Below are 19,339 nucleotides of genomic sequence, written 5' to 3'. Positions count from 1 at the left end.
CACCAATCTAATGGGTGTGATTTATGGTCCAGCCCGCCATGTGTTTTTTGGTGGGAAGACAGCCTGTCACGGTATCTATCAGTCCTGCCGTTACCAATAGGATTTCCTGTGTGCCGGTGTGGGACCGGAATTTTCTGTCGTTGTGAGCAGCCGGTAAATCCCGTCCAATGACACCATATGACCAGAAATATAAATGTTAACAAACATTTTTTTTGCCTTGCAGATGTACAATAACTTCCCGACGATCGTGGATTTCCTGCCTGGGCCTCACAAAAAGCTCTTCCAAAATGGAGCAGATTTGCTGAATTTTATAAAACAAATAATTCAAAGTCATAAAGAAAGTTTGCAGAAAGATTTTCCCAGGGATTATATTGACAGTTTCCTCATCAAGATGGAGGAGGTACTGGAAGGAGTTTTCTTTTTACATTCGTACAGTTTCAATTTTCGTACCTGCTCCCCTAAGGTAAGGAGGGGTTTGGCTGGATACTGATGTGGTGAGTCCAACAGGTTTACACAAAGATTAACACCAGCTAAACAAGACCAGCATTTTGGGAACTAGTGTCGCAAATGTCCCGTTGACACCAATAGAAAAACAGCTCAAAAATGTAACATATAGATTGGTTAATAGCACAGCCTGTATTTGAAAAGAAATCTGAAAGTGACTACACACAACATAAGGCCGTTAATATTTTAAAAGTACATTAAATTTGTTTCAGGAGGAACACAAGCATGATTCGGAATTCATTCACATGAACTTGTTAAGGACGATAATGGACTTATTTTTTGCTGGAACTGAAACAACCAGCACAACACTGCAATGGGCTATCCAGATCCTGGCAAAGTATCCACAAGTTCAGGGTAAGCAACATTACTATAAGAGGTTGGAGGATTTCAACAGTCCAACACATGGGATTATAGTGTTGGGAGAATGTTCCATTCTCATTTCGGAATCTAGAATCTAATTTTAACCTGGGGTTGGACAGCGGCATGAGAACTGGGACAGGAGTGAAGAGCTGACAACCCCTCATGCAGTCCCAGGCTCCGTGACTGCATCTCCACTGTCGCTGGGACTGCCCTTTCCAGAAGCCCAAAACCAAGATGGACAACAGCTAGTCTGACAGTCCGCCTCCTCAGAGGTTCCTCCCTCCACCTGATGTACCGTAGCACAAGTGTAGCGCGCACTCGATCGTGACCCAGGAGCCTCTTCACTAACATGCTCAACCGAGGTGAGTGTCTCTGGGATGGTGGAGAGTGTTGGAGACAGCTGTGTCAGGAAGTCAGTGTCATACCTGGACTGGTGATCCAGGGTGTCTCGGGCTGCAGTTTGAAGGCTCGCATCGCTGTCTATGTCCTCTTCCTTGCTGCTATATACTTGGGGTTGGGGTTGTATTTGGGTCAGGGGAAACCAGAAGGATCCGCCTCATCGCCAGGGGACCCTGCAAGACACAAGACATGACGCATGATTGTGTCGCGGGTTGGGCTGGTGGTGGAGGGAGATGGTATGGGAGTGATGGTGATGGAGGGCGGGATATTTGGGGGATGGGGGGATGGTTGGCTAGGTGGTGTGGGTGTGGGGAACGGAGTGCTAATATGTGGCTGCAGCTTCTCGAGTGTTAACTCCGACATAGTTTCTAACTGGAATCGATCGTGTTCCACGCGGTGCCAGTGCTAGCCCATGAACGGTTTGATGAATTGCTTCTGGAGTGGCGCTACTTTTGCCTGTGTTAGATCTCCCCCGGTTCTGTCCCGGGGTCAGCAGATACGGCAGGATTCACCATTCCCCGACGGTGATATCACATTCGATCCGACACTGAAATCGGTGGGCGCCGCCGGTTTGATGTCGGTTTTCTATCCTCCGCCCCCTCTAAAATGGAGTCATCACTTAGCACGCCATTGCAACAGCATTGGCGCTAACACCTGAAGGCCCTCCCCCTATGCTCCGCCCGCTGATGGGATGAGTTTCCGGCACACCGGGCACATGTTGTCTCAGTGGTCGGCAATCCGGCGTGGCGGCTGCAGACTGTGTCCAGCCCCACCAGTTGGCCGGGTGCCATGCCGCTGGCCAGTGGGGTCTTCACAAAGGCTGGGGTGACTGGTGGGGGCTGGCCACGGGGTAGGTAGGGTCTGCACACGGCCGCGCCGGTTTTACGGCCGCGACTGCTGCAGGCCATCGTGTGCGTATGTGCAGGCTCGGACCTGGCAATTCTCCAGCCGTGTTATATTGTGCAGGCTGGGTGTTTTACTCGGTACGGCTGTTAGCCCCTCACCAGTCGCTGGATTGGTAAGGGTTCAGCCGCCAATTGGCTGTCGTAAAACGCCACGGTTCACACACTGGCATTGGCACTATAGTCTCCAAAACGGTGACTCCAGCCCATAGTCTCTGAAACAGAGAATCCCGCCCATTATTTTTAATTGTGTCACACTAGAGGAAACATCATTCCAGCATCAACCTGTCAAATCCCATAGGATATTTTATGTTTCAATACAATCACATTCATTCTTCTAAACTGCAATGGATACAGGACCAATCTGTACAATCTCTTCTCAGTGTATACCCTCCACCCCAAGAATCAGTTTGAGTAACCTTCTTGCAGCCACTTCCAATGCAATTATATCCTGTCTTAAATTAGACCAAAACTGTACACAGTGCTTGGTGTGGTTTCACCATTGCACTGTACAACTGTGGCAAAATTCCTCACCTTTGTATTCCATTCCCCTTGCAATAAATACAAACATTCTATTTACCTTCCGAATTTACCTTGCTACACATGCGTAATAACATTGTGTGGTTCATTTACCTGGACACCTAAATTCCGTATTCTCCCAAAAAGCTGATCACTTGGCAGCTCCTTCCTCCCTCGCCCCAGCTTTCAACCGCTGTCACTATCACAATCAGTTGGGTGTATCAATACCTCTGTGGTGACTGTGGCTCTGAACTTCCTCTTCTTGTTCCATTAACTTGCATATCCTCCCATTCTGCAATCTTGTTTTTCCCTGGACCTTCATTGGGTCAAAATCAAGCCCATCCACTTCGTTTAAAAAATGACTTTTCCAGTATCCCAAAAACTATACGATTCCTTACCTCTCTCAATTTTTTTTCTTCATCCTAAAATCTTCAGGCTTTATAGAGCCAAACTTTGTGTGCCTATTCTTGGATTATGGCATTGATTTCTACCGCAGGTTTTCTAAGTGAAAATATATTAAATAAGCACTAACTCTCCAGTAGTCTTGAACCAATATCTTGTAATTGGCTAAGACCATCAATACACTGGTAGTCAGGTGAAGTAGTAGTACAAGCCACAATGTGCAAAGTGTCACAGACGACAGTGATGTTTGTAAATTAAATATATTTCACAATTTAAAACTGTCTTTCTTTGTCCTACCAGAAAAAATTCATAGAGAGATTGATGAAGTGGTTGGATCCTGTCGAAGACCCACTGTTGAAGATCGAGCAAAAATGCCATATACAGATGCCGTTATACATGAAGTTCAGCGATACATCGACCTTGCTCCCATGGGTCTTCCACACGCTGTGACAAAAGATGTAGAATTCAGAGGATACCTGATTCCTGAGGTTGGAATCAAAACCTTTATATAGCTCCTCATAATGTCAAAACAGCAATTTGTATTATGGAATTGCTTTTGAATGCTACGACTATTGTTATTCTGGAAATTGTAATAGATATTCCTTGCCACCATTCTCGCACAAACACACAATGAGACACGTAACTAGTTCATTTCTTGATGGTTGTTTTTGTTAAGGGAGAAATATAGCCTGGAATACCAGGAGGAAATTTATACATTATGAGAAGGAATTCAACAGCACAGATACATGGAAACTGGATTCTCCGGTCGCCAACAGCATTCGGTGTATGCCCGGAGAATCCCTGTTTGTGCCAAAATCGGGGGCGGTGCGCTTTTGCATTGCTCCGCCGCCTTGAAACGGGCATACTCGCAGAGTACGGCGTATACCGTCAGACCGACCACAGAGCGTACCCTGAGGCTCTCCCCTGATGCTCCAAACCCAACAATTCGGGTTCCTTACAAGCGTGAAACACTTGTCCTTTCTATTTTCGTGAACCTGGCATGGCAGCTGTGTAGTTGAGTCCAGTGCCGCCAGTCGGGGGGCGTTCCGCAGGCAGGGGGGGGCCTTGGCGTGGGCTGGGGACACTGAAGGGGGGGTGTTCCGAGGGTGGCGAGGCTGATTACAGGGGGCAGGTTTTGCAGGCTGGGTCCGTGCGCGGGCCGGCGCCATATTTCGCGGCGCAGCCGCAGCAGGCCGCCGTCATGAGCATGCATAGCCACCGCAATTCTCCGGCCGTATCCGCAGGTAAAGCTGGGGGTTTTACACTGCCCCCCACCAGACGGAGGATCGGTGCAGCTTTTGCGTTGTTTTTCCGGGCGTAAAACACCACAGCTCCATCACCAGTGTCAGCACTTAGTCTTCAATTCGGAGAATCCAGCCCACTATGTTCTCTGTTAGGGAAATCCGGTACGAAGGAGCAATAGCCTTAATGTTAGAGCTAGACCATATGCAAGTGAAATCAGGGAGCAATCTTTAGCACACAGGATCATGGAAATCTGGAATTTACTCTCCTGAAGGATGTGGATGCGGAATCAATTGAATTTTCGAGAAAGAGGGAAAAATGGAGTTGATGTATCGATCGGATTGGATTGGATTGAATTAGCCATGATTTAATTGAATGGCAGAAGTTTTGAATAGTGCATGTGACCATAATTGAAAACCTGATCCAAATAAATAGAGAGAAGGGGCGTTGATTCTCCATGTCCCAGGCGTGGGGCTGCCCCACATTGGGAACCCGTATTGACCGGCTGGCGTAACAGAGTAATCCCGCCCGGAGTGATCGGGGGCAAGGAAATGTGGCACGGTGAGTTGGAGAATCCCGCCCAATGTTCTTTTGATCGAATTTCATTGGTTTTTAAAAAATAATTTTTAGTCAGATTTTCACCAAATATCAATAACAGAAAATATTACAGAAAATAAATATTAACAAGCTAATAAACACAAGAAAGCAACAAACGCCCCCCCCCCGGTAAATACATAAAAGAAGAATAGATTAACACCACATAGACAAGGTATACATGTACGCGTCCCTTCAAACCAACCCACCGAAACGAACCACCCCCCCCCCCCCCCCCCCACCCCCCCCCCGCCGGGCTGCTGCTGGCCTTTTTCCCTACCGTTCTGCCAGGAAATCTAAGAAAGGTTGCCACCGCCTGAAAAACCCCTGTACTGATCCCCTCAGGGCAAATTTCACCCTCTCCAATTTGATGAACCCCGCCATATCATTGATCCAGGCCTCCACGCTTGGGGGCCTCGCCTCCTTCCACTGGAGAAGGATCCTCCGCCGGGCTACGAGGGACGCAAAGGCCAGAACACCGGCCTCTTTCGCCTCCTGCACTCCGGGCTCCACCACAACCCCAAAAATTGCGAGTCCCCAGCCTGCCTTGACCCTGGATCCTACCACCCTCGACACCGTCCTTGCTATGCCCTTCCAAAATTACCCCAGCGCTGGGCATGCCCAGAACTTTTGGCCGTGGTTCGCTGGGCTCCCCGAGCACCTAGAACACCTGTCTTCGCCCCCAAAGAACCTACTCATCCTTGGCCTGGTCATATGAGCCCTATGTAGCACCTTGAACTGTATGAGGCTAAGCCTCGCACATGAAGAGGAGGAGTTCACTCTTTCCAGAGCATCCGCCCACGTCCCCTCCTCAATCTCCTCACCCAGCTCTTCCACCGAGGCCTCGTCCACCTCCTGCATCACTTGGTACATGTCCGAAATCCTTCCCCCTCCAACCCACACCCCCGAGAGCACCCTGTCCTGGACCCCACGTGGGGGCAACAGAGGGAACCCTGCCACCTGCCGCCTGGCAAACGCCCTTACCTGCATATACCTAAAAATGTTCCCCGGTGGGAGCCCGTATTTCCCCTCTAACTCACCCAGGCTCGCAAACTTCCCGTCTACAAACAGGTTCCTCAACCTCCTATGCCAACGCCCTGTGCCAACTCATGAACCCGCCATCGATTCTCCCTGGAACAAACTGGTGGTTCCCCCGTATCGGGGACCCCATCGAGGCCCTCACCTTCCCCCTGTGCCATCTCTATTGCCCCCAAATTTTGAGGGTAGCCGCCACCACCGGGCTCGTGGTATACCTCGTTGGAGGGAGCGGCAACGGAGCCGTTACCAGCGCCTCCAGGCTCATATCCACACAGGACGCCATCTCCATCCTCTTCCATGCTGCCCCTTCCCCGTCCATTACCCACTTAAGCACCATCTTTGCGTTGGCAGCCCAATAGTACCCACAGAGGTTGGGCAGTGCCAGCTCCCCCCTATTCCTTCTCACCCTCAGAGTCCCATGCGCCCATACAAACCCCGTAATACTCCTGTTGACCCTCCTAAAAAAGGCCTTCGGGATAAGGATGGGGAGGCACTGGAACAGGAATCTCGGGAGCACCGTCATCTTGACTGACTGCACCCTGCCCGCCAGCGACAGCAGCAACAGGTCCCATCTTTTAAACTCCTCCTCCATTTGCTCCACCAGCCTTGTAAGGTTAAGTTTGTGTAGGGCCCCCCAGCTCCTGGCCACCTGGACTCCCAGGTACCTAAAGCTCCTCTCCGCCCTTTTTACCAGGAGCCTACCAATCCCCTCCTCCTGATCCCCCGGGTGCACGACAAACAGCTTGCTCTTCCCCAGGTTGGGCTTGTACCCCGAGAAGTCCCCAAATTAGCTGAGAATTTTCATCACCTCCGGCATTCCCCCCACTGGGTCCGCCACATAAAGCAATAAATCATCCGCATTAAGCGACAATCGGTGCTCCGCCTCCCCCCCCCCCCCCCCCCCCCCCCCCCCCGCACCAGTCCCCTCCAGTTCCTCGACTCCCTCAACGCCATGGCCAGGGGTTCGATTGCCAACGCAAAGAGCAAGGGGGACAAGGGACACCCCTGTCTCGTCCCTTGGTATAACCAAAAGTACTCCGATCTTCTCCTATTCGTGGCCACGCTCCCCATCGGGGCCTCATATAACAACCTCACCCATCTGGCAAACACCTCCCCAAACCCAAACCTTTCCAGCACCTCCCACAAGTACCCCCACTCAACCCTATCAAAGGCCTTCTCCGCGTCTAGCGCCACCACTATCTCCACTTCCCCGCTACCGTCGGCATCATCATAACATTCAAGAGCCTCCGTATGTTGGTGTTCAGCTGCCTTCCCTTCACGAACCCCGTCTGGTCCTCGTGGATGACCCACGGCACACAGTCCTCTATTCTTGTGGCCAAGATCTTCGCCAACAGCTTGGCGTCCACGTTTAACAGCGAGATCGGCCTGTATGACCCACACTGCAGGGGGTCCTTGTCCCCCTTAAGGATCAAGGAAATCAGCGCCCGGGACATAGTCGGGGGCAAAGCCCCCTCCCCCCCCCCTCCTTTGCCTCGTTAAAGGTCCTAACCAACATGGGGCCCAGCAGGTCTGCATACATTTTATAGAATACAACCGGGAACCCATCCGGTCCCAGCGCCTTCCCCGACTGCATGCTCTCTATCCCCTTGACCAGCTCCTCCAGCTCAATCGGCTCCCCCAGTCCCTCCACCTGCCCCTCCTCCACCTTCGGGAATCTCAACCAAGGAGCGCCCCATTCTTCCCCCCTCCACTGGGGGTTCAGACCGATACAATTCCCCATAGAAGTCCCTGAAGACCCCATTGATATCTACCCCTTTCGCACCACATTCCCTCCCCTATCCTTAACTCCACCAATCTCCCTGGCCGCATCCCGCTTATGGAGCTGATGCGCCAGCATCCTACTTGCCTTCTCCCCAGACCGCTCCCTGTGCCTTCCTCAACTGAGCTTCCGCCTTTCTGGTGGTCAGTAAGTTGAACTTGGCCTGAAGACTACGCCGCTCCCCCAGCAATCCCTCCTCCGGAGCCTCCGCGTATCTCCTATCCACCCTCACCAACTCCCCCACCAGCCTCTCCCTCTGCTCTCTCCTCTCCCTATGGGCTCGGATGGAGATCAACTCCCCTCTAATCACCACCTTCAATGCCTCCCAGACCGTCCCCACTCGGACCTCCCCATTATCATTGGCCTCCAGGTACCTCTCGATACAACCACGAACCCGCCTGCCCACCTCCTCGTCTGCCAGCAGCCCCACCTCTAAGCGCCAGAGCGGGCACTGGTCTTTCTCCTCCCCCAGCTCGAGGTCCATCAATGCGGGGCATGATCCGAAATGACTATCGACGAATATTCGGCATCCTCCACCCTCGAAACCAGCCCCCTGCACATAATAAAAAATTTGAACCGGGAATAAGCCTTATGCACATGGGAGAAGAATGAAAACTCCCTGGCCCATCGCCTCGCAAACCTCCAAGGATCCACCCCTCCCATCTGATCCATAAACCCCCTCAACACCTTAGTCGCCACTGGCCTCCTACCCGTCCTGGACCTGGATCGATTCAATGGGGGATCCAGCACTATATTGAAGTCCCCCCCCATTATCAGGCCCCCCATCTCCAAATCCCGCATCGTCCCAGTTCGGGGCGTATACGTTCACCAGCACCACCCGCTCCCCCTGCAGCTTGCCACTCACCATCACATATCTCCCGCCGCTGTCTGCCACCACATTTGACGCCTCAAACGACACCCTCTTTCCCACCAGGATCGCCACCCCCGATTTTTTGCATCCAGCCCTGAATGAAACACTTGGCCTACCCATCCCTTCCTCAGTCTAACCTGATCCACCACCTTCAGGTGCGTCTCCTGAAGCATGGCCACGTCCGCCTTCAGCCCCTTCAGGTACGCAAACACACGGGCCGGTTTGACCGGCTGTGGTGATATAACCACTGTAGTGATGTGTACTTGCAGTAGGGGGATGTATGCCTGTACCTGTAATACAGGTTCCTCCTGTTTGCCCCTGCCGGTTAGCTCCGCCCACAGGGAGCTTGTATATAAATATGCATGTGAGTCACTCAGACCCTAGTCTACAGTTGCAGATGGAGGAATGGAGCATCACACAGCAATAAAGCCTCTATTGCACTTGTCTCTCGTCTTTGAGTATAATTGTTAGCGCCACACCGGCCCATTCAGTCCCCTCACATTCCAGGTGATCAGCCGGATCAGGGGGCTCCCTGCCCGCCTCCCCCGCCGACTAGCCATAACCCTTCCCCTGCCCGCCACTGGCCTGCGACCCCGCTCGGCCCGTTCCCCACGGCGGCAAACCCCCATCTCGACCCCTCCTGCATACTCCAGCTCCTCCCTGGCCATTCCAGCAGCAACCCGGTACCCCGGTACCCCCCCCAAGCTAGGACCCCTCCGAGCCGCGTTACTCCCTCCATAGTACTTCCGTAAGCCAGCTGACCCCGGCAACTCCCGCCACTCTTTCGACCCCTCCCATCGTGGGGTTGCCCCACATCCCCAGTGTCCACCAGCAGGCTCTCCTCCTCCCCATCCCGCTCTCACGTGGAAAAAAAAAAGCCCCCGCTTCCCCGCTCCGACCTCATCAACCCTCAGCGCGGGAAAAAGCCCGCGCTTTCCACCTGCCCGACCTCTAAAGCAGCTTCCATTGTCGGCCCAAGCCCCTCGCGGGCCCCCAGCCCCCTTCCCACCATCAGCTGCCCACATTGCAAGCCTACCTCCCGCCTCGAGCCCATCCACCGAACCCACGCAAAGAAAAAGTGCCCCACCCGCCCGGAAAACAACACAGAACCAGCATTAAACAAAAAGCCCCCCCTCAGAAAAATAGCACAGTTATATACAGACCCCCGCACCCAACCCTCAGTTTGAGTCCAACTTCTCGGCCTGCACAAAGGCCCACGCCTCCTCCGGGGACTCGAAGTAAAAGTGTCGGTCCTTGTAGGTACCCACAAACGCACCGGCTGCAACATGCCAAACTTCACTCCTTTCCTGTGTAGCACCGCCTTCGTCCGGTTGTACCAGGCTCTCCGCTTAGCCACCTCCGCACTCCAGTCCTGGTAGATCCGCACCACCGCGTTCTCCCACCTGCTACTCCGCTCCTTCTTGGCCCACCTGAGCACACATTCCCGGTCAACGAACCGGTGGAACCGCACCATCACTGCCCATGGCGGCTCATTCTGGTTTAGCTCACTGAGCTAAATCGCTGGCTTTTAAAGCAGACCAAGCAGGCCAGCAGCACGGTTCGATTCCCGTACCAGCCTCCCCGAACAGGCGCCGGAATGTGGCGACTAGGGGCTTTTCACAGTAAATTCATTGAAGCTTACTTGTGACAATAAGCGATTTTCATTTCATTTCATTCATTTGGCTTGGGCCTCCTTGCCAGTATTCTGTGGGCCCCCTCCAGCTCCAGGGGCCCCTGGAAGGACCCAGCTCCCATCAGCGAATTCAGCAAGACGACCACGTAGACTCCCAAGTCTGACCCCTCCAGCCCCTCCGGGAGGCCCAGGATCCGCAAATTTTTCCGCCTCGACCGGTTTTCCATCTCCTCGAACCGCTCCTGCCACTTTTTTTGTGGAGCGCCTCATGCATCTCCACCTTTACTGCGAGGGCTGAGACCTCATCCTCTCTTTCAGAGGCCTGCTGTCGGATCTCCCGGATTGCCACCCCCTGGGCTGTCTGAGTCTCCAGCAGCTTGTCAATGGAAGCCTTCAATGGCTCTAGCAGCTCCGCTTTGAGCTCCCGAAAGCAGCGCTGGAGAGTCTCCTGCTGCTCCTGCACCCACTGCCTCCATTCCTCTAGGTCTCCGCCGGCTGCCATCTTGTGCTTCTTTCCTCGCTTTTTCTTAGGCGCTGCCACCGCTCTCTTGCTTGCCCCACTCCTGGTCCAGGCGATACACCGATGGGGAACTGCTGCTGACTCCTTCCCACGTCGGGAATCATCGAAAAAGTGCCTCTGGGGGCCCTAAAAAGAGCCCAAAGGTCCGTTCCTGGCGGGAGCTGCCGAACGTGCGGCTTAGCTCCGCATAGCTGCAACCAGAAGTCCGAAATTTTCATTGTTAATCGTACACAAGAGCGTTAGTCCTCTCAAATTCACTCTGGAATAGTTACTTGAATCATCATCTTCTAACTAGGAGCATTACCAACTGAGTGAAGCTTGCATGTCTGTTCCACCAGCTGCCATTCATTAACCAGACTCACTCAATGTGGTTTTCAGGATTCCAATCAAATGTTCTCATCTCCACGCTGGCTGTGCAAATTTCTATAGGTTCGAGGAGCTCTGAGACCACACACACATGTATTCTTCATGTAAGGACTTCAATGGCGATGGTGGCAGGCTGTTTCACTGGCATCACAACCAAGCCAAGCCTAACCATCCACAATCTCATTCTTCTATTGTATAAGCTTATAGTGGGAAACCTTTGTTAATTTTGCTTCAAATGTTCATCTATTACATCATTGCGATTTATTTCCGACCCTTTTCTGGATTGGCTCTTATATCTTTGGGAATGGCTTTCCACTGACATACAGGACAAGTCCAGACTTCCACAAGTACCTGGATTATTATTATTATTCTTTCCACTCAATCCCTTGTAAGTATTTCATTCCATTCATTCAATTTCTTCATCTCCATTCAATTTGCCCTCATGTTGTCAACTTTTACATGAGTTTTTAAAATTATTATGGGTCAGGGTTTAGAGAACCCCAAAGTGTATCATGGAGTTCACCTGACCCACAGCTTTTAATAGATTGTGGTTATGGGGAGCACACGGGCTTACCTTACAGGTGTAATGCACCAGAAATCTACAGTACTTTTAAGTTAAAACAATGTTTATTTATGAAACCAGTTAACACTTTGTAAACCTAACTTAACAACTATCAACACCAATAAATCCCCCAAAGAATACAGTACTCTATAAGTGACTCTTAATCTTTCCCTGCAACATCCATAAGGCAGAAAGAACCCTTGGAACAGAAAGACATCAGGTTTAACTTCACAACTGAAAACAGTCACCACGTTGAAATCACCAAATGGACATTCATAAGCTTGCAGAGATTCATACACATCTTGCTGTGACTGCAGCTTCTCCAAATCTAAAAGAAAATTAAACACACCCTGTAGCTGCACGGCCAAAGCAAAAGTAAAAGCAGACAGTCCAGCTCCACCCATTCTCTGACATTACTGATAAACATCCATTTCTTAAAGGTACATCCACGACAGATATTTTTATAAACACCCATTTCTTAAAGGTACTCTCACTTGAGAAATGTTCTCCATTCCCCTCAACCATGGGTGAAAGCCTTAGCCAAGTCCGTCCTGTTTCTCTGCTTCTGCCCTCACTCAACCTCAAAACAGTGATAGAAACTCACCATTTCTGCATTCCACCTCACCAGCCTCCACATTTTTGCCACCTCTGATGCAAGTGTGCCCCATCTTCACCTCCCCTTTCATCATTGCAAAGGGAACATTCCTCTGTGATATCCTATTTCACTCTTTCATCACTCTTATTACCTGGCAATGGAGATGCAAAATGTCTTCATCCAAGTCCTCCCATACAACTGTCCAGGGACACAATCAGCCCTCCCAGGTACCACAGCAATTCACATGTACCTCTGCAACCTGTATATTGTATTGTCTCCTCGGCATTGGAATATTGAGTGCAGATTTGGTAGGCACTGTGTCAGACACCTTCATTCTGTCCTCTTGTAACAAAGAACTGTCACTTCAATTCTGTACCCCACTGTCACTCTGATTTCTATTTGGAATGTCTACAAAGTTCGATAAAGCTGAACATAAACTGCGGAACAGTGCCTTTGTTTTTAGCTTTCTGGTCTTAGTACTGACTGTACATCAGGACACAGCTTTCAGTTACTCTTTTAGTTTATACTGTCAGTGTAGAATAGGTGTGAGAGTTTTTGATGATGTGATAGTAGTGCATTGGTGATGAGTGTGAAAGCACCATGAACACTAATAAAACTGTGCTATTGTGGTAGTCTGCACCATTGCTGTCAACAACATATTTCCCCTCGGCTCTTGCAGCCTGCTTCTATTTGTATAGATTTTTATGATTTCCATTCCACTACTCTTCATTAGTTACTTTGCATCAGTTTTCACGGTGGAAGACACTAGTGGGATGCCAGAGCTCCAGGAGAATCAGGGGACAGAGGTGAGTGCAGTGACCATCACTAAGGCAAAGGTTCTAGGGAAACTGAAAGGCCTGAAGGTGGATAAATCACCTGGACCAGATGGAGTACACCCCAGGGTTCTAAAAGAGGTAGCTGAGCAGATTGTGGAGGCATTGGTGGTGATCTTTCAGGAATCACTAGAGGCAGGAAGGGTCCCCCAGAGAACTGGAAAGTGGCTAATGTAACACCAGTGTTTAATAAGGGAGGGAGGCAGAAGATGGGAAAATTATAGATCGGTCAGCCTGACTTTGGTCATTGATAAGATTTTAGAGTCCATTATTAAAGATGAGATCGCGGAGTACTTGGAAGTGCATGATAAAATAGGACTGAGTCAGCACGGCTTTGTCAAAGGTAGGACATGTCTGACAATTTGTTAGACTACTTTGAAGAGGTGACAAGGAAGTTAGACAAATCACTGAGTGTCTTTCAGACAGTGATAGATAGGTTCTTGATTAATAAGAGAACCAGGGTTACAGGGAGAAGGAAGGAGAATGGGGATGAGAAAAGTATCAGCCATAATTGAATGGCGGAGCAGACCCGATGGGCTGAGTGGCCTAATTCTGCTCCTGTGTTTTAGGGTCTTATCAACTATTCTAAGGTTCAGTGCTGTTCTTCTATGACTGGATTTCCTATTCTCCACAATGCTGAACACACTTTAATTCTTTTCTAGTTGTTGTTGCGCTGTATGTTTTGCCCTGTCCCCTATTCTGTTCCCCCCTAAATGCTGTTCATCAGTAAAGCTTTACATTCTGAGAGAAGTTCTGCGGTGGAGAAGCTAGCTTGTGTTTTCTCAATACATGACGCCTGATAGCACAGGGCTAAAGAGCTGGCTTTGAAAGCAGACCAAGGTAGGCAAGCAGCACGGTTCAATTCCCGTATCAGCCTCCCCGAAAAGGCGCCGGAATGTGGAGACTAGGGGCTTTTCACAGTAACCTAATTTGAATCCTACTTGTGATAATAAGCATTTCATTTCAGTTGTTGGGTGTTTTCATTGATTGCCTGCAGGGAGCTCTCTGACTGCTTACTGATGTTACTTGATCATAATGTTGCTATGTTGGAATGCACACGTGTGTAATTCTGATGTGCATTATTCTTGTTTTCTTGTCTGATCTCATAATTTTGTTTTTAGGGCACGTGTGTGGTTCCTCTGCTTTCCTCGGTTTTGAAAGGCACCAGCCAGTGGGAGACTCCAGAAGAATTTAACCCAAACCATTTTCTTGATGAGAATGGGGACTTCAAAAAGAGTGAAAGTTTTATGGCATTCTCGGCAGGTACAGTCTCTTTCCTTTGTTACACTTTTCCTTGAAGTTTCTGGACTCTGCAACACCACATTTTAACCCCAAACTTCAAAACAGTAATCATAATTACACCAGGCCAGACGATGCTGGGATTTTGGTTACAATCCCACGATTTTAGGGAATAATTTCCTCCTGTAAAATTTCAGGTGTCATCGTCAGTGCTTCCAAGTGGTTAGGTGGAATGGCCATGCTAAGTTGCCCATAGTGTCCAAAATTGCCTTTAGTGTTGGGTGGGGTTACTGGGTTATGGGGATCGGGTGGAGGTGTGGACCTTGGGTGGGGTGCTCTTTCCATGAGCCGGTGCAGACTCGATGGGCCGAATGGCCTCCTTCTGCACTGTAAATTCTATGTCTTTATGTCTACATAGGACTTTACACACCAGTTTGGGTCTCACAGGGAGCATTCAGCTCCACAATTTGTTATGGGCCTGGTCCAAACATGGACGAAAGAGCTGAATCCCAGAGGTCAGAGTGTCTACCTAAGACATCTAGGCAGCATTTGTCCACATGTGGATTCAAGCAGCCCTATTAAAATTGAAGTCTGAGATGATGACTGAGGTTGTTGGAAGCTTTTCATCTCAGCCCAAGGACATTGCTGCGGGAGCTTCTCAGGGTAACTATTTTCCCATTTGAAGGCTTGATGTGGGGATGTTCACTGATTGTTCAGAGTTCACTTCCAATTGCAACTCATCAGATAATGAGGCAGTCTGTGCCTGCATGCAGCAAGACCCAGGCACCATTCAAGTTGGGCTGATAAGTGACAAATAACATTTGGCTACACAAGCACTAGGCAATGACCGTCACTGACAACAGGAAGTCTAACCACCTCCCCATAGCCTTCATCGGCATTTGGGGGTTACCACTGACCAGGGACTGAACTGAACTGAAATATAAATACTGCGGCGACAAGAGTGGGTCAGAGACCATATATTCTGCAATAAGTAACACACTTCCTGGCTCTCTAAAGCCTTTAAACCATCTACAAGGCATAAATCAGGAAAGTGATAGAATATTATCCACTTGACTGAATGAGTGCAGCTCAAGCAACACTCCAAAGTTCAACATAATCCTGGACAAGGCTGCCTGGTTGATTGGCCACTTAAACACCTGGTTGGGAACATAACTGGAGATAATAGGTATTAGTCTGGAACAAGATAATCAAATCCTTAAAGGGCACAATGATTCCTGTGGTTAGTTGGGTGTGAGAACTTTTGTGGAGGGCAGAAAGGGCTAGGGTTAAACAGTGAATATATCAATAAATATTCTCAAGCATTGCAGGATTCCATCACCAATAAGCAAGTGAATCTTTTTGGAGGTTGAGTATGTGGGTTAGAAAATGAACATTCACCTCATGGTTAAGATTCAAATCCAGTGCAGGTGGATGGGATGCCAAGAGGGCTTCTACAGACAGGAGTGTCAGAATTTCAAAAATTGGAAAGTTAACAGCTTGAACACACCCACTTCCAGTTTAAACACAATAAAGCAAACTACATTACAAACAAATTTCAGAATTTTTTCTTAACCTTGCAGGGAAAAGAATCTGTCCGGGAGAATCTTTGGCTCGAATGGAACTCTTTCTTTTCTTGACTACTCTGCTGCAGAACTTTGTCTTCAAGCCTGTTATTGACCGCAAGGAAATTGACATCTCACCAGTTATAAGTGGTTTAGCAGTTGTACCAAATGATTACGAGTTCTATTTCATTTCTCGCTAAAATCAACTCGGTCATCAATTGATCTAGAATTGAAAAAAATATAATGTTTTTTGTGATGTTGGTTGAGGGATTGATATTGGTCGATTATTCTTTAAATAATAGTATTAAATTAACATAAGAGAGCAGATCAGGCTTGTCTCATCCAAAAGATGGAACTTATAACAGTGCAGCATCCATTCAGTGTTGTGCCGACTGTGTTCATCTCTGGAATGCAGCTTGAAGAGCCAGCCTATTAACTCAGGTGACAACGCTACTCCCAATCTAAAATTGACACTTGTGTCTTACAATTACTAATTCTGAACATAGCGTAATCTTCAGTATCTATAGTTACAGAAGTTTCTGCTGTCTGCAAATTTTGTATGATCTAATTTCTTGATCGAGTTGCAGCACTCATCAACATGGTCAATTGCAGCCTACTTCACAGACATGTCTTCATTCCTGCACCTTGACTGTAATCAAATTGACTGATTAGGAGAGGGAATGTAGGGAAGAGACAGTAGGGGAAAGAGGATACAGGCGGTTATAGGAGAGGACGTAGGAGAGTAAAGATGATCAGATGGGATGGAGAGGGAGTTAGCTGAATAAAATCTTGGCAGCATGGTGGTACAGTGGTTAACACTGCTATCTCCCAGCGCCAGGGACTCGGGTTCGATCCAACCTTGGGTGACTGTTAAGCATATTCTCTCTGTGTCTGCATGGCGTTTGCACATTCTCCTTGTGGGATTCCTCCCAAACTTCAAACATGTGTAGGTTAGGTGGATTGGCCTTGCTAAATTGCCCCTTATAGTGTCCAAAAGGCTAGGTGAGATTACGGGGACTGGGTGCTCTTTCAGAGGTTTGGTGCACACCTGATAGGCTGAATGGTATCTTTCTGCACTGTAGACATTCTATGATTCTATTCTATGATTTTATTGTGAGCAGTTTTGCGTGCCGTTTCTAAGGAAGGATGGGCTGGCTTTGGAAAGGGTCCAGGAGGTTCACAAGAATGATCCCTGGAATAGAGAACTTGTCATATGAGGTGCCGTTTCTAAGGAAGGATGGCTGGCATTGGAAGGGTCCAGGAGGTTCACAAGAATGATCCCTGGAATGAAGAGCTTGTCATATGAGGAGCAGTTGAAGACTGGGTCTGTACTCAATGGAGTTTAGAAGGATGAGAAGAGATCTTACTGAAACTTACAGGTTACTGGGCAGCATGGTAGCACAGTCGTTAGCATTGCTGCCTCACAGAGCTGAGATCCCAGGTTCGATCCCGGCTCTGGGCCACTGTCCTTGTGGAGTTTGCACATTCTCACTGTGTTTCACCCCCACAACACAAAGATGTGCAGATTAGATAGATTGGCCATGCTAAATTGGGTGCTCCAAATTTATTTTTTTTAAACTTACAGATTACTGAGAGGCCAATAGAATGGATGCGGAGAGGATGTTTCCACTTGTGGGAAACACTAGAACCAGAGGGCACAACCGTAGACTGAAGGGACGCTCCTTCAAAACAGGGATGAGGAGGAATTTCTTCAGCCAGAGGGTGGTGAATCTGTGGAACTTGAAGTGTTGGATAATGTAGACTTGCGAGGTTAACATATGCCACCAACACTGAGGAAGGTTCAACTCTATTTTATTAACTAACTATGAACTAATCGACATACGAGAACTGTGGGTTTAAACAATGCTAGTTTAACGAGCGACCTAAGCCTGTCCGAACCAGTTGAATCTCTCAGCACGTGGTGTGAGTGTGCTAAACTTGATGAGCTCTTGTTCTACTGAGAGGCAGCATCCAGAATGAGCGGGAACCGTGGTGCCCTCTGCCTTTATATTGTGTGTATTCTAACTGGTGACTGGCTGCGGTATTTGTGCATATTGATTGGTCCCAGTATATGTTCATCAATATGTGTCTGCACCATGACATACTGGTGTATATTATGATATCCCCCTCCTTTTAAAAAAATGTTGATGTGAATATGTGACAATAAATAGTGTGGGTGTGTGAAGAATATACCTAACTAAGTGTGAGGTGCGAAGACATAGGTACAAATCTATATACAGGAAACAAAGCTATATACAAAGGAAGGTGCCTGGTGAAGATGATTAATATGCAGTAACTTGAACAAAAACAATGCTATATACAAACCACTGGAGAACGATTTTAACAGGGAAGAAAACATCTCAGAAAGTCCACTCATTCGCAAAGTTCATAGATTCAGTCTCTGAGGTGGGCGATGAACTCTGGTTGACTGCCTCAAGGGTGGGTCAATAGCTGGCAGGTCAGGAGCTGGGTGGGCTGCAGCACAGTCAGGGGGAGGCAGAGTGACCGGAAGCTCTGCACAGTCCATGGCAGGGTCAGCAGAGGAGCTCTTCGGAGGATCTCGTCACGACTGTGGAACAAGGTGAAGGGCACGCTGATTGCGGCGCCGAATGGATCCGTCCGGTAACCGGACCAGGAAGGAGCGGGAGGCCACCTGCCTAAGAACAACAGCAGGCGCAGACCAGCCACCATCCGGAAGATGGATGCGAACCGTGTCGTGTGGCTGGATGTCGGGGAGATCAGCAGCACGTGAGTCGTGCGTAGCTTTTTGTTTCGTCTGAGACATCTGCATCCTGTGGAGCACGGAGACAGGATCGAGATTGGGGGTGAGAATCTATGGCACCGTTGTCCTGAGGTTGCGGTTCATCAGTAATTGTGCAGGCGACAGCCCAGTGGAGAGCGGGGCGGAGCGATAGGCTAACAGAGCAAGATGGAAGTCAGAGCCGGCATCAGCAGCCTTGCAGAGCAGCCTGTTGACTATATGAACCCCCTTTTCCGCCCTGCCATTGGACTGAGGGGACAGGGGACTGGACGTGATGTGTGCAAAGTTGTATTGTTGGGCGAAGCTGGCCCATTCCTGGCTCGTGAAACAGGGGCCCGTGTCTGACATTACTGTTAGCGAAATGCCATGCCGGGCGAACGTCTCCTTGCACGCCTGAATGACAACCGAAGATGTGAGATCGGGCAACCTGATGACCTCCGGGTAGTTGGAGAAGTAGTCAATGATGAGGACGTAGTCCCTGCCCAATGCATGGAACAAATCGATGCCCACCTTGGTCCAGGGCGATGTGACTAACTCATGGGGCATCAGGGTCTCCCTTGTTTGGGCGAGTTGAAAACACTGGTAGGTGGATGTGGCGCTAACAATTGCACACAAAGACTCAATTCGGTACAAGAGATGCTATTCCTTCGGCTGCAG

General features: G+C 49.3%; 1 protein-coding gene across 1 annotated transcript in view; it reads left to right on the top strand.

Moving 5' to 3' along the window:
* Positions 1–16,145, top strand: part of LOC119957959 (cytochrome P450 2C42-like) — a 65,909-nt gene extending 49,764 nt beyond the window's left edge. The window contains exons 5-9 of the mRNA XM_038786190.1: positions 224–400; positions 717–858; positions 3,387–3,574; positions 14,242–14,383; positions 15,940–16,145. Coding sequence (XP_038642118.1) covers positions 224–400; positions 717–858; positions 3,387–3,574; positions 14,242–14,383; positions 15,940–16,121 — 831 coding nt within the window. The 3' untranslated portion in view covers positions 16,122–16,145. The remainder of the gene's footprint in view (positions 1–223; positions 401–716; positions 859–3,386; positions 3,575–14,241; positions 14,384–15,939) is intronic.
* Positions 16,146–19,339: the final 3,194 nt, after the last annotated feature.

This window comes from Scyliorhinus canicula, chromosome 27, assembly GCF_902713615.1.
Source record: "Scyliorhinus canicula chromosome 27, sScyCan1.1, whole genome shotgun sequence".
NCBI classification, from domain to species: domain Eukaryota; kingdom Metazoa; phylum Chordata; class Chondrichthyes; order Carcharhiniformes; family Scyliorhinidae; genus Scyliorhinus; species Scyliorhinus canicula.
This window is presented reverse-complemented; position numbering and strand designations above follow the sequence as displayed.